Source organism: Eschrichtius robustus, chromosome 12 (assembly GCF_028021215.1).
Source record: "Eschrichtius robustus isolate mEscRob2 chromosome 12, mEscRob2.pri, whole genome shotgun sequence".
Classification (NCBI taxonomy): domain Eukaryota; kingdom Metazoa; phylum Chordata; class Mammalia; order Artiodactyla; family Eschrichtiidae; genus Eschrichtius; species Eschrichtius robustus.
Window position 1 is genome coordinate 69,963,850 of NC_090835.1, and position 16,006 is coordinate 69,979,855.

The following is a 16,006-nucleotide window of genomic DNA, read 5'->3' on the forward strand; positions in this document are numbered from 1 at the left end:
GAGTAGTGGCTACTCTTCGATGCGGAGCACGGGCTTTAGGTGTGCAGCTTCTCATTGCAGTGGCTTCTCTTGTTGCGGAGCACGGCTCTAGGAGCACGGGCTTCAGTAGTTGTGGCATATGGGCTTAGTTGCTCCGCGGCCTGTGGGATTTTCCCGGACCAGGGCTTGAACCCGTCTCCCCTGCATTGGCAGGCGGATTAACCTGCCTGTGCCACCAGGGAAGTCCCTTGGAACATTTTTTAAGCAACATGTCTTCGTAGGCAAGAGTCACATTCCAGGCTAAGTCACATTGAATCCAAAGAAAGCTTTCCACAAATCACCCATGACCCTGGTTTTGGGTTTTATTTTGTTTTTCTTTGAGGAGAACTGAGAATCCTGCACCGCCTCCTAAATTGAGATCATGGTCATTGTTCATAATTTGTTCAACAAATATTTATGGAGTACCTTTCATGTTCCAGGCGCTGTGCTAGACGCTGGAACAAGACAGGCAAAGTCTGAGCACTCCAAGGGATGCATACACAAAAGAGAATAATCATGGATAGTGATGAGAAGTGTCCTGGCTTGAACCTAGTTATTTCTAAAAGAAATGAGTAAGAATAAGATAGGGTCCAGGGCTTCCCTGGTGGCGCAGTGGTTGAGAATCTGCCTGCTAATGCATGGGACGCGGGTTCGAGCCCTGGTCTGGGAAGATCCCACATGCCGTGGAGCAACTGGGCCCGTGGGCCACAGCTGCTGAGCCTGTGCGTCTGGAGCCTGTGCCCCGCGACGGGAGGGGCCGCGATAGTGAAAGGCCCGCACACCACGATGAAGAGTGGCCCCCGCTTGCCACAACTAGAGAAAGCCCTCGCATGAAACGAAGACCCAACACAGCCAAAAATAAATAAAATAAATAAAGTAGCTATTAATTAAAAAAAAAAAGATAGGGTCCAATTCTGCCTATTGTAACAAGCTTTAGCATAGGAATAGGTTAACAGTGACTGGCAAGGTATGGGGTTAGAATACCTTGCCCATTCACATTTATTATCTTTTTCAGCTTTCAGGTGGGAATGTGGGGCAGGAATTCTCCTTTGCATAAACTGGAACTAAGGTCTGAGAAATGTCAATTGACTTGCCCAATATGACACTGCCGGAAGACCACTCTCTGAACTGTTCTTACTCTGAGAGGCATGATTAAAATTCTTAAAATCCTCTTCACTGGAAGCTCTTCAAGGTAGGAATCAGTTTCAAACCTTCAGGGTAATGGTTTAAAAATGCTTCTCAAAGGGAGATACCAGGGACTTTCCTGAATCTGAATTACCTGGGGCGTATTGTAGAAATGCACGTTCTTGGTGACCATCACGGACCTCTCCAACTAAACTCACTGTGGATCCTGGGAATATGCATTTTTAAACTCTCAAGGTGATTCTTCTACACATAAAAGTTTGAGAACTACTAGAAGAGTCTGGGTGGAAAACCTCAACCTTAATGCAGGGCTAATATTTACCTTTGGGACAGATTTCGTCAGAATTCCGAAGAGTAAGCCGTGTATGTCCTTGAGCAGATGGGACTGCAACGGCTTTCTGGCCGGAACCTTTCTCTTTATTATACAAATATTTCTTGGAAATTGGGGGTTCTGCTGAGCAGGTGCTCGGCTGCTGGTGACTACCCGCAGTTCAAAGGTCTTTTGGGTCTTTTCCCGACACCTTGTTTGTCAATGTCGCTTTCCACCAGGGAGCCAGGCGTTTGCCCCGCCGACCACGGTGGGGCGCACGCGGCATGTGTTGTCTGCTTATCCCCTCCTTCTCGAGTGCGCCTTGGCGCCCTTAAGAAGAGCAGTCCCTGGGAGTTCCTGCCTCTGGTGGCCAGCTGTTGCTCTCTTCTCGCGAGAATTGCTCCTCCCATCCTCTCCTCTCATCAACCCCCTCCCTTGGGCAGGTTCCATATTGGGTAAAATCTCGGCTCGCAGAGAGGCCCGGGAGCTGTTCTCGCGAGAGTACGGCGGGAGGCTCCTGTTCGCTGGCTGTGGAACGGCGACCACTGGAACCTCCGCGGGCGCTGCAGCTGGAGCCGTAGCCCCGCGGCGCAGCCGGGAATCGGCCTGGTCTGGAGAGGGTGCAGCGAGAACGTGGCGGGCGCAGCCTTGAGCCCCTGAGCGTGCCCCTGCCCTTAGCGGGGCTCGCCCCTGCCCTTAGCGGGGCTCACCCCCGTCGCGGAGGCGCGTCCAGCCGCTGCGGCTGACAGGGGCCGCGCGCGCGGGAGTCGTCTGGGTCGCGGCGCTCACACCTGCGCGGGCGGCCAGCGCAGGGTCCCCGCCCGTCCGGCCGGGCGACGAGGTCGGGGAGGCGGGTGCGGGCGCAGGCGGGGCCCCGCAGGGCCACCTCCTCGCCCCGCGGCCACCGCTGGAAGATGTCTCAGGAGAGGCCCACGTTCTACCGGCAGGAGCTGAACAAGACAATCTGGGAGGTGCCCGAGCGTTACCAAAACCTGTCCCCGGTGGGCTCCGGCGCCTATGGCTCCGTGTGGTGAGTGTCACCGGGCTCGGGGCCTCGGTGGGCTGGGTGGCCCTGTATGCCCCAGAGCCAGGCCTGCCCCCACGGCTCAGCAATGCACCAAGCGGTAGGAATTTTCCTTGGGGGAGGGCATCCCTGCCCCTTCGACCCCTGTCCTGCCCTCCCTGTACCCCTTGCACCCCTCACCCTGCACACCCACGTAGGTGGTCAGCTGTGTGTAGCACGCAGGTCCACGGTGGGCGGTGGGTGATGGTGTTGGAGCCCGGCCCTGGCTCGCACCCTGCGCGTTCCCTTCTTGGGGGGTTGCTGCTTCGGGGACAGGAACAGGAGGGCCCTCTTTGGGGGTCTCCCTGCTGGCATCGAGCAGAAGGACTCTCTCCCGAGATGTGCCCACCTTGGGCGCCGGAGCCTGCCCTCGGAGCAGACAAGCCCGGGGAGCTGCCTGGAGAAACAGAAGGGCAAAGCTCGACCGGGAGACTGCCGTCATCTGAACAAAACTGAGGACGAAGGGCGTTCAGTGCGGGCTTTTTTGCAAACCTCTGTCGAAATCCCATTTTGAGAAGCGTTCTTTTTGAATTCGCACTTGAATTAGTAGCTATCCATAGAGCTTAAAATACCGACTTTATCTCGGTGAGTCCTGTGCCAGCTTGAGTGGTGTGTTTCCGATTCAGTTGAAAGGGTATTTCCTTTTCGCAGAGTGGGGGGTGGGTGGTAGTGCCTGCAAACACACTGCAGCTTGAGAAACTGGCGGCCTCACTGATTAGTCACATACCACTGCTCGTTTAAGTATTGTTTGACAAAACAGTTTTCTCCTTTGGAGCAAGTGAGATTCAGATCCGATGCACGCCCTCAAGATCAAAAAGTTATTAACAATGCCGGGAGGTATTGTAAATATTTTTTAATTGCGATAATTCTTGTGAAATACTGTGTTTTTAAAGTCCCTTTGAGAGTTTGCAGGGAACTTATCTACACTTAGAGCCTGAGGTACACGATATGGATATGGAATATATAGCAAAGGAAGGAAGAGACACTTTTCAGCTTTAATTCACGCTGTGAATGTGTTTTCAATTAAATGATGCTGTAAAATGTTCAGACCTGAAATATTTCACTAACTTTTCTGACTTTCAAGGCTTTAAACACTGTATTTTAGATGTACTGAAATTTGAGAGCTCCTGATCTGAAGCTAATTCATGTAATTCCTGTGCATGCATCATTTGAAGAGAGGTCTACAAAATTTTTTTTTTGTTTTGCCACAAATTCCAGGCTTTTGGACTTGTTAATCTTTAAATATAATTCCTGTGTTTCTTAAAGCCCCAGCATGAATTTCCGGTTTATAGAATCTTCTGGGTAATTGAGATTGTGCAATTGTGTCCAGCAACAGATCATATTGCATTTTCTGGTTCAGGCTGTTTGAGTTATGTTGCTGATGGCACTATGCTTGACATCTTTTTTCCATTTTTATAGTGTGCTGTTGATTTGCTAATTTTCGAAGATGTGTTTGGATCATTGCTCCTTTAATAGCTCATTAATTTACCTCCATTTTTCATTCTTGAATTGACATTAATTTTTGTGGTACCGAGTTTTTGTTTCCAGTAACGTTTAAACCTTAAGGAGTGATACAGCAGAACAGCTCAACTATGGGGAGTTTAGTGAACTTGAAAATAATTCCTTGCAAGGTTTCCCTGCCCTTGGTGTGAATAGCTCTGCCCTAGCTCTGGAGATCCAGATTTACAGCGAAGTGCCATTAAAATGAACTCCATGTTTTTTTAGTACTATACTTTTCTGGTTTTTAGAAACCATCAATATCTGACACTTGGAAGTAATTTTGTTAAACAGGTTTTTAAAAGTAGGTGATACATTCACATTGTATAAAATTCAGAAGGTATAAAAATATAGTGAAAAGTTGCCTTTCCTTTCTTGTTCTCCAATTGTGCTATTCCTTTCCTCAGAGACAACCACTGTTAAGTTTCTTGTGTGTCTTTCCATGGAGGCAGTTCTGCTAAGGGTATTTAAGATGTAACCTATAGCATATTGGTGGAGAAAAATAACCGATATTATGTGACAGTTGGCCATAAACGAATGTAACTGATTTTGGATTGAAAGTATCAGAATTTAGATGTACAAGTGTTATCTCATTCAGAGTAGTTATTTGAAGTTGTTCTTTCAATTAGCAACTTTCAGGTGTGGCAGAAAACTTTTTTTTTTAACTTCTCTTAGAATCCACTTTGGAGCCTGTGTTATTTTTCACTATCTTCATTTTTTTTGAGAGCAGATTTAATTTTAGGAAATAACAAAATCAAATTGAATCTGAAATAATTTAGAAAATTGGGCTGAAGTCTGGTGAAAAAGATTAGGCAGCCAGGTTGATGATACTGTTTGAGGTCAGATAAGAGTTGTAACCATAAAGTAATGACACAGAATTTCCTGTGTGACTTGTAGAACTAGATCCGAAGTCTGTTCCAAAAACGAATCGCTGAAAGTATTTCAAGGAATGCAGTGTCACTGAAATAATCTGTGTCAGTTTCCTAATTTGATTGGTCTGAAGTGTGATACACTTTGATGTGGAAGTTAAAAAAATTTTTTTTAAATATTAAGCCAATTTTCAGTATTTTAATTTGTACTAAGTATATAGTAAAGCAAGTATGTAGTAACCTGAGTGATAACCAACCGTGAATTAAAGATCAAGGAATCAGACTAGAAATTTGGGAATTGATAGGGTTTTGCAAATATGCTTTTCCTTTTTAAGGGGTAAAGGGAACTAAACTAAGTCTTGCAATTTTAAGGAACTTTGTTGTCTGTGAGGGGAAATGAAGCAAAATTTTTAAAGAATACATTGTTGCACAGCATTGATTTTGTGGTTTGGGGGACAGAAGGAGGGGGAGGAGCTTTGTGGTGAGTTTAAGGAAATGTAAACAGGAATTTAAATGCCTTTCCTCTGGTGTGTGGGTTTTCCGGGACACTTGCCTCTGATTACAGGAGGTGGGGCACTGGTACCATAAAATAGGTGAGAGTTGAGAATTATTCTTAAATCATATTCAATCATTTATTAAACAATATTTATTGAGTACCAACTATGGACCAGATAGCAGGCTAGGTTTCTTGAGCTAGAGTGTTAAGCAAGACAGAATAAGACAGTCTATTCCCTGATAGGGTTTATAGCCTGATGCAAATAATAACTACATTTTATGGATTGTGTTCTATGTTCCAGGCATTGTGCTGTGCATTTTATGTTTATCATCAGTATATAAAGTGTATAACAAAACTTTTGGTAAAAGGATGGCAAAATTTACTAAGAAATCAAATTCAACTTCCTAAATGCTTTGTGGAACAAGATTGTGTGAAAATAACTGTAATAAAAAAAAGTGAAGGACTTCCCTGGTGGCGCAGTGGTTAAGAATCCGCCTGCCAATGCAGGGGACATGGGTTCGAGCTCTGGTCCGGGAAGATCCCACATGCCACGGAGCAACTAAGCCCGTGCACCACAACTACTGAGCCTGCGCTCTAGAGCCCGCAAGCCACAACTACGGAGCCCGTGTGTTACAACTACTGAAACCCACACTCCTAGAGCCCATGTTCCACAACAAGAGAAGCCACCGCAATGAGAAGCCCGTGCAGTGCGACAAAGAGTAGCCCCCACTCACTGCAACTAGAGAAAGCCTGTGTGCAGCAACGAAGACCCAACGCAGCCAAAAATAAATAGTAAAAAAAAAAATTTATTAGAAAAAAAAGTGAAGCTAAATTTTTTTAGTATTAATGGCCCTTCACCATTTTAAATCTTTTCCTTTTTTTAGCATGAGCCAGGGCACGAATAAATAAAAGCACGTCATTATTGAGTATGCAAAGGTGACTTTCTTCACTCCTAATGAGTGAGAGGGGTATGCCGTTTATTTTCCTAGTGGTGATAATAGGCCCATGCTGATCTTGCTTCCCATTTGCTTTCCTTTGTACCCAAAAGCAAGGTGATTGGCTGCATGTTACCAGTGCCGACCAATAAATAGTTAAACACAATGGCAAATCTTTGTATTATTGATAAAGACTTTTAAGAAAGAGTTCAGTCAAGTTGGCTATAAAGTCATCCTTTATCGAATTCCATTTTCCACTGAAACCTTTCCACTGGCTCCCATTTTAAAATAAGGATATTCTGAACCTCTGGCTTTTCAGTTCTGCCAGTTTAATTTCTTGATACTGAGGACTATGCTTTTGATTTCCCTCTAAATCAGCCTCAGAGGTGATCTGCATTGACTTTGCCTTTCATGGGCAATAGTGCAGATGGTGCTGAGACCCTGGGGCTTAGGATTCAAAGGTGGAAGAAGTCACTGTGCTAGATCCCTCTCACTTTAGTATTAACTGACATTTTTATGGGATTTTACACTTTATAATGTATTTGCATTTCAAAGCATTATCATTCAGTTTTCACTGGCTCTGTGAAGGCTGGTATTATTAACCCAGTTGTATAGATGAGGAACTGGACTCATTAAAGGAATGGCATACTTGTCAGTGCTACTTTGGATTTGGTTCTGGGGTTTCAACACTTTAGAATTCTCCCTTCCTGTACTTGTAGACTGGTAAGATTGTGTGGTGGTACCTTCTCTTGTTCTGTTTGCCTCTCCCCTCCCTCCTTTTGTGAAGAAAGGGGTTGCTGGGTCACTTGAAATAGTAGAACTATGACTAACCAATCCCACCAATGTCAGCCTAGCTAATCTGAGGTAATGACTTATTAAAGTCACATCTCTTCCTCAGAATTGATAGACCAAAAATGGACTCATTGCCCAGATTAAATTTTTTCCCAAAGGATCATCAGTGCAACTAGTTAATTCCTGAATTTGTGAATCCCCTTGGCTTGAAATTCTTCTGTGCACATTTTGGAAAGTTGAGATTCTCTGTATGTGCTTCTGTTATGTAAGTATAGTTTAGGATATAAATAGAAATAACTGCCTTTCTAGGCCTTTAAAAATACACTGGACTTTTGCTCTTTACTGTGAAATTTGGTATTGATTTGTTTCTATCCAAGAGATATAATTACTATAGAGCTCAAAAAAACCTCATTATAAAGTGGCTTCCCCTGACTCTGGAACCTAGGAATATCGTTTCATGGTTGCCATGTACTTGGAAGTGATGCACGAGTTTCTTCAGGACAAATAAAAGCAAAACCTCTTTAAACTTGAAAAAAAATTTTTTTAAATAAATGAAGCTTTTAGTATTAGAAGTAGTTGTCTTTGCATAGTCCTTCTGTAAGTTAAGTACATGTCTGTTAAGGATTTATAAAATTAACCAGTTTCCCAGCATTTTAGCCTTTTAATAATTTATTCTAAGGAGGAAGTAGATGGTGGCCTGTAAATTCTGCACTTTTGACAAAGGGATCCTGGGCTTGGCTCCTAGGCTGAACGTGGGGGAGAAAGTACAGAAGAGAGAGGGGTGTAGAATGATCCCTAAGTTTTGACCTTGGACAAATGGATATATCTAACTTTGGAGTCTTATAGGGCACAGGATCTAACTTTGGAGTCTTATAGGGAGAAGAGGATGGGTTCATGCTAATCTCCTTGAGGCCAGGACTTTGTGTTATACCGATACTTTGAGCACCTGCTATGCGTGGGTCACTCTTTAGGTGCTAGAGTATGAGCAAAACAGACAAAAATTTCTGCCCATAAGAAACTATATTCTAAGGGCAGGGGAATAGAAGTAGACAATAAACAAAAAATTAAAATTTATAACATGTCAGGTGATAAGTACTATGGGGGAATAAAGTAAGGAAAAGAGAGGCAATACTGGGATGGCTGTGCACTTTTAAGCAGGGTAGGCCTCAGTGATAAAGTAACAATTGAGCAATGACCTGAAGGAAGTGATGTAGAACACTGGTTGGGCCTGAATGGGGAGGGAAGAACAATTCTGTGTTGAGGGATCAGCACATGCCCTGAGGCAAAGGCCTCATTCTCTAGCATAGCTGGAAGACCAGTATGGCTCGAACTGAATGAACCAGGGGCCAAATAGTAGTAGGGGCAGTGGGTGGAGGAGCTACAGAGGTGCTGGGATCGTAAAGGGTCTTATTTGCCTTTGTAAGAATTGTGCCTTTTACTCTGAGACGGGAGACCATGGAGGGTTATAACCAGAGGGGAGACATGATCTAACGTATGTTTTAACAGATCACTCTTCTCTGGGGTCCCTGTTTTTTCATTTCTGTTCCTCACCCATTTAGAGGCGCTAACTGTAGTTTAGGGTAGAGTGGGGGAGTCAGATGAATTGGTGCACAGCCCTGATCCGTATTCAACAACTCTTATTCCAGAAGGCTCAGTGTACCAGAGCCAGTACTTTTGGTGGGCCCTAGAAATTCAGGATATTCCAGTCCAGCTCTTTAAATAACATGTGGAGCTTAACTTCACTTTTCAGGTTTCTGTTGCCAAAAGGAAGGGAGCAAAGAGATTAGCTCTAGACTTCTGACAAAAGAAGATTAGCCTGCTGGCAGGTTGAATGTTTTCTAACTTCTTTGGGCTTCTAGGTTTTTTTCTTACTATTGGGTTATTTTTAAAAAGTCATTTTTACCTTCTTTCAACTTTTAAGATCTCATTTATTTTCTGTTTTATTTGGCCCTGTATCTGCTTTACATTCCTCTGCCTTGCCCCCATCACAATACTTTTAGTAGAGGTTGGATTATTGTTACCTGTTAATAATGTTTTCGCTAGGTGCCCCCAATGAGTTCTCTGTTAACTTGAATAAATCTTATAGATTGACAGATTCTACACATGTCACCCTATAAAAACCCATAGGATTTATTTACTTTTCTGCCTTTATAGATACAGGTTTCTCTCTTTTATGAAAGCCATCCCCCTTTCACTGCTCTATCATCTAGTTGCAGAAAATAAGTGTTCCTAAACACAGATTCCCATGACAACATATCAAAAAGGTAATAGAACAAATGTTTATTTTGTCTAGGCCTGCTGTCTGAGTAACTTTATACCCTGAACATTTTGGCTTCTGTTACTTTGAATGATGTTACAGATTTCCTTGTTTTCCTCAAAACCTTTCTCCTCTTAGGCCTTGGTGGCATTGTCACTACACCTGTGACACGATGGAAGGTATGTGAGTGTGTGTGTCTTACTCTCAGTCTACCCGCAAGTGTGCATTGGTTGCTTTACCAAGCTTACCATCCAGAGTGTAGGCATCACACATCATTATGCAAAAAAAAAAAAAAAAAACCAATTTCTTCTTTGTTTTCTTAAATTCATTAATTCAGTATGGCCAGTGCTAGGCACTGTAGTAGGTATTCTGTTTATAAAGACTGAAAAAACAAAAAAGCAGGAAGGGTTCCTGCTTTTGAAAATATCAGTCTGGAAGGGACACATTTATGTTGCTTTCTCAGAGATTGCTTTGGAAGTCCTCAGTAGCTTTTCTTTTCTGCATTCTTTCAGCTTCAGTTGCCATCTCAAATCTACCTTTATATTTCTAATGCGTGACATTCTAGTCACTTTTTACATCTAGGGCAACTTTTCGCAAGGATGTGTGTTTGAAATCTGTGTCAGAGAGACCTTTCCATCTGATTCAGAACTAGAAAGCGATGACATCAGCATGTGCCCACAAGAGGTCAGAACTTCTTCTTTTGATCTGCCAAGGGCTCAGGGAGGCTGTGGTTTAGGGTAGGAAAGGGACAATGAGAGTAAGTGTCCTGTAGATCATTAACGCAGCCCTATAATTCCTCATGGGGTAGTGTCTCTGCTGTGACCGTCTTCTCACCTGCAAATTATGTGCCCCTAATAATCATGCCTTTAGTCCGTCCTGTGACACTGAACTTGAGGTGTCTGGTTTACCCAAGTATTTTCTGAACTCTTCATTCTTGTATTTCCTTATCCCTGTAGTAGATATAACTTTATTCCCAGAAATAAATGCTTTATTCTTAATCCCCAGTAGCTATTTCTTTTTTCCGCCTTCCATCAAATCCTGCATCTAGGGCTTTAGGTAGCTTGAACCTTCTTGAACTTAGACTTTTGAATACTAGTTTCTATTTATGTTTTCTTCTCCAGGCTACCAAATGCTTGTAAAAATCTTAGTTATCTTTCTCACTTGGTATAATAAAACATGACTCCTTAATGATTTTAGTATTAAATTGAAGTGAAATTTTGATGTTGGTATCTTACACTGATATGCTTTTAATAATTTCCTCATCTGACATTATAAGTTTGGCTTGGTTCATTTTCTGATACCTAGGTTAGTGGCCTAAATGCCTTATGCTTTGAATGATCTGCTTTGAAATTAGCAGTCTCAATAAATTAAATGATATTGATGCTACAGGGAGCAAAAGGGAAAAAATAGCAAATTAAGAGAACATGCAGTAAGTATTATGAGCATCTATCAAGCTGTGCTTACATTCCCAAATATAGTGTAACACTAGGGTTACTCCTCCTGTTGACATCTTGGGTTGATAATTCTTTTTGTTGTGGGGACTATCTTGTGCATTGTAGGATATGTAGCAGCAACCCTGTACCCTACCCACTAGATGCCAGTTGCAGCCTCCAGTTGTGACAACCAAAAATGTCTCTAGACATTGCCACATGTCCTCTGGGGGCAAAATCACCTTTGGTTGAGAACTGCTTATATAACCCTATATATTTGGATTGATTGGCCCTGAGTAAAAACTAGATAGGATAACTTGAACCTTCCACCTGCAAAAAGAAACACTATACTTTCTGTGCATATTCCCTTTGAATTCATTGTCTGATACAGTCTCAACAGTGTCTTGTTCATATACTGTACATTTAAATTTATACTTCCAAACGTAATATCAAGAATGTCTAACTCTGGATTTCAAGTCTATTGAAAGGTAATGTTTCATGCTTTCCCTTGATTATTTTTCTACATACTTCTTGAGGACAATCTCAGAGATGCAGCATTCACTACCCTAGGATTAGATTCATGTTATAAACTTGTATGGTTCAGCCTTAGATATGTGGAACTGATATTTGAAGGAAGCTTATCATTAGCACTGATGAATGACAGTGGTCATGAAAATTATAATCAGGGAATAAGCCAATTGCCTGAAGATTTCTATAACTAGGTATTAAAGCAACATAATTTTGAAAGTTTGAAATGTGTGTGTATTTTTATATTTATGTTTTAGATTTGCTGTAGTGAAAGAAATCTGTTGGTCATCCATCTGACAGTGTTAAATGCCCACCAGTGTCTAAAAGGAACAGACATAAAATATTAGTGAACTATATGTATATATAAAGGTATTGATGTATACAGAGATGTGAGGGCCCTGTGGGCTATAGTAGTTGGCATGTTTCATGAAGGAAGGATTTGAAGATTGGGGTTTTTTTTTGTTTTTTGTTTTTTAAATAAATTTATTTATTTATTTATTGGCTGTGTTGAGTCTTCCTTGCTGCACTCGAGCTTTCTCTAGTTGTGGCGAGCGGGGGCTACTCTTCGTTGTGGTGCACGGGCTTCTCATTGCAGTGGCTTCTCTTGTTGCAGAGCACGGGCTCTAGGTGCGCAGGCTTCAGTAGTTGTGGCTCACAGGCTCTAGAGTGCAGGCTCAGTAGTTGTGGCACATGTGCTTAGTTGCTCCGTGGCATGTGGGATCTTCCCAGACCAGGGCTCGAACGTGTGTCCCCTGCATTGGCAGGCGGATTCTTAACCACTGTGCCACCAGGGAAGCCCTGAAGGTTGTTTTGAAGGATGGATAGTATTTGGAGCATTTCTAGAAAGGGAACTTTTTAGGTAACAGGAGAAAACATAACTAAGAGAATTAGATATGAGATGGACTGCCCTGACAAGGGTAGTATCTCAGATAGGGTGAACCCCGTTGTGGTTTTCATTCTGGTTGTGTTTCAGAATCACTTGTGGAGCTCTTAAACATACAGGTGCTTGGGTCCTACCCCTAGAAATTAAGAATTAGGTCTGGAGTAGGGTTAAGGCAACTGCATTTTTCTAGGCAATAGAGAGCTAGTTACAGTTTCTTGAGTTGTAAAGTAGGGAGGGAAAGTATTTTAAAATTGGTTTGATTGGAGTGTTACAGAATGGATTGGAGGAAGCAAATATATTGCTTTGTAAAAGTCTCTAGTAATTTATGTACATATCTGTTTAATCTGACTCCCCAGCTAGGTTTCTCAATTCCTTGAGGTCAGGAACTATCTGCTTTGGTATGTATTTACTAATCTTGCATTATGTTCCTGAAGATAAACAGATAAATAAACTATAGCTTCTGCTCTCCTTCATCTAAATTGGGAAACAAAGTCTAAATTGTCTAAATTGGGAAACAAATATATACAGGAATACCTTTTTTTTCAGTTTAGTGTCTAAAGAATTGGCTACATTATGTTTCTGATTGTAGTAGTTCTTAGATCCTATCCATTAACTGCTGAATAAATGTGCATTTTAACTTGAAAGGAAACGATATTTTAGTTTTCCGTAACATGACAACAAATGATCAAGGATTTGGGTCCTTGGTTATATTTTAATAACCTGCCCTATCTTATTGTTATTTCAGAAATATACTCAACCTCAAATTTGAGAGTAAGAGATCTAAAAATACATGTTGAGAATTTACTATGTGATAAACCCCATGCTGGAAGCTGATCATGAAACTATTATATAATAGCACATTCATTTCCACTTGGAACATTTACTACTTGTCTTTTATAGTTCATAAAGTACTTATACATAATTATCTTATGTGAGCTTCAAAACAGCATTGTAAGATAAGCAGAGCAAGTGACACCCCCATTTTATTGATTTGGAAACAGGCTCATAGAAGGTTTGGCCGAGATCACTTGCTAGGAAGTTCCAGAACTGAAATCTTTTGACTACTGGTTTACTTTTTTCTATGTCAGACTGCCTATGTTTATGCTTAACAGAATTTTTTGAGATCAGATCATCGAAATACTGCAAACAGAGACCATTCACTAGGATGTAAAAGTAGCTTTGTTAAGTGGAATTTCAGAGGTTTTTTTTCTAGAGCAATAAAAAAAGTACTTATGTAGTATTACCAAAAGTAAGCAAGATATTTTCCAGTGTTTTGATTTTTAAAAATCATGTTGCTAAAAATAATGATGTGAAAATCATTTGATACTCCTCCCTTAAAGAGGTGGTGCTTTAATTCTCCTCCCCTTGAGTGAAGACTGTATTTAGTGACCCACTTCTCTAAAGTATAGACTGTAACAGGAATGATGGAGTGTGACTTCTGCGGGTAGGTCATAAAAGACATTGTGACTCCTGCTTTGGTCTTTCTCTGAGTTCATCTGCTCTAGGGCAGTTTCTCAACCTCGGTACTATTGGCATTTGGGGCCAGAGAATTCTTTGTTTTGAAGGATATTTAGCAGTAACCTTGGCCTTTACCCACCAGATTCCACTAGCACCCCTCCCTCCATCGCCACCACACCCTCCCGGTTGTCTTAGACATTGTCAGATGTCCTCTGAGGAGTAAAATTGCCCTGTGTTGAGAACCATAGGGCTGCTACATTGAGAAGACACTGAAGCAGCCCTATGGAGAGGTACACATTTCAAAGAACTGAGGCCTGCCAACACCGAGTGAGTGAACCATCTTAGAAGTGGATCCTCCAGCCTCAGTCAAGCCTTCAGATGACTCTAGCTTGACCAACATCTTGACTGCAACTTCAGGAAAGACCATGAGCCAGAACCACCCAGCTAGGCTGCTTCTGAATTCCTGACCCACAGAAACTGAGATACTAAATCTTGTTTAAGCCACCAAATTTGAGGGTAATTTATTATCTAGTGATAATTAATACTCTTAAGTGTTACTATAAAAATATATATATATGTGCATGTGTATATATATGTGTGTGTATGTATAGATATAGATAGATATGTCATATAAGATGGAGAGTCACAGACATAGCAAAACCCAAAAGTTGTGAAGTCATGTCAATCAATGCCTGTTATGTACATCTCTAGTCATGATCATAGCATGTATTTGTAGGGTGCTTTTCTGGATATGAAGCCTATGAACACTATTACTGTACAAGACTTTTAATTGTAGCAGCAAGGCAAAGTTGATTGATGGTAATACTAAATAGTTACAATGTAATATATGATTAGTCTGTTCAGTATTTCAGATTTGCTTGAAAGGAGTTAAAAATTATTTAATGTTAACTTCCAAAACATTTGTTATTGAAATTTTCAAGCACATAAAAGTAGAGAAGATATAAACCCGTGGTGGCAACATTCTAATGAGGCTTTGGAAAGTAATCCCCTTTAAAAGAAATGAAATAATCCATGTGTAATATTTTTGCATTCAATATGGGATAACTCTTGCTCTTGATGCAGATACATACTTCACATTTGCAATCAAAGATGTATGTTAACTGACACCACTGTAGCTTTTAAAGCTTCAGTGAAGAAATATCTTACAAAATTATTCTTACTTCAAACGGAGCGTTCAGCAAATGAAGATTAAGTGTATTTTAATCGCAAATGGTTTGGGATTTTTAGATGGTATGCCTAAGTGAATTTCTACATTGTTTGAATGTTAGTTTTCATCAGCCTAGTAAAAATGGACGCAGTTGTGAAAAACATTTTTGTTCCAGTAGTTTAGAAGCTTTTGCAGCAGGAATTGGATCAGATTAGTTAGGAATGGCAAGTATTAGCATATATGTTGCCATTCCCTGAGTGCCAGCCCCATGGCTAATGTCCCTAATAAATCCTATCACAGATACATTTTTCTGTCTGAATGAGATTTTCATGAAAATACTGAATTTGCCTAAAAGTTCTTGAACTGTAAGTGTCTGCAAGGCAAGGTAAGTGATCAATTAAATGAGTCTTTTTTCCATTCCAGGCTGCTTCTCTATTAATAAGGTTTTTCGTGTGTCATTTGTGTTTTTTTTAACCTCTGAGAAGAATTTTTAGAAACTGAAAAGCTGGGGATTGGTCATATTGCACATACTTGTAACAACTGTATTAATAACATCTGATTTTCTTCCTATCAATATGAAAGTGTTATTGTAAGAAATTGAATTCCATTTAAAAATACTATATATAGTGCAAGTAGATCATTTTGTGATTTATTTTAAAAATGAAAGTGTAAGGTAGACATTAAAACAAGATATTTGAGAGTTAGTAAAGGTATTAAAAGAGAGCTAGCAATGTTTCAAATGGTAAGAGTTTTTAAAGTCAACTTTAAGTCCCTTGCTACTCTAAAGAATATTTTTTGAAGTTCTCAAATTAAAACTTGAGTTCTTGTTTTTGCATAAAGTTGCTTTTATTTTCATGACATTGTTTCCAAAATGGAGGGACAGAGCATAAGCATCAAAAGTACAGTGATACTTGCACATTTTTCTGAATTTAGAAGAAAAAGTAGGTTTCTGTAGTAGAGAGAGATGTGCTGAAAAATATTTCCAGTATGGTATTTGCTGATATTTTTGTCAAGTTGTTATAGGTAAAGAGAAAGTTCAAAGTTAGTCATCTGAATTACTTACTTAGAAGGCACATTTTGAAAACTGTTATCAATTAACCTGAATTCAATTGGAAGAAAAGCCTCAAATTATATGGGGAAGAGATGTCATCTCTTTGCA

General features: G+C 40.9%; 1 protein-coding gene across 3 annotated transcripts in view; it reads left to right on the plus strand.

The window, feature by feature from the left end:
• The first annotated feature begins 1,948 nt into the window (after positions 1 to 1,948).
• Positions 1,949 to 16,006, plus strand: part of MAPK14 (mitogen-activated protein kinase 14) — a 69,879-nt gene continuing 55,821 nt past the window's right edge. For 2 of the 3 annotated variants that reach the window (XM_068558795.1, XM_068558796.1), the window contains exon 1: positions 1,949 to 2,501. In XM_068558795.1, the coding sequence (XP_068414896.1) occupies positions 2,386 to 2,501 (116 nt within the window). In that variant the 5' untranslated portion in view covers positions 1,949 to 2,385. The remainder of the gene's footprint in view (positions 2,502 to 16,006) is intronic. The other variant, XM_068558793.1, reaches the window with a different exon arrangement.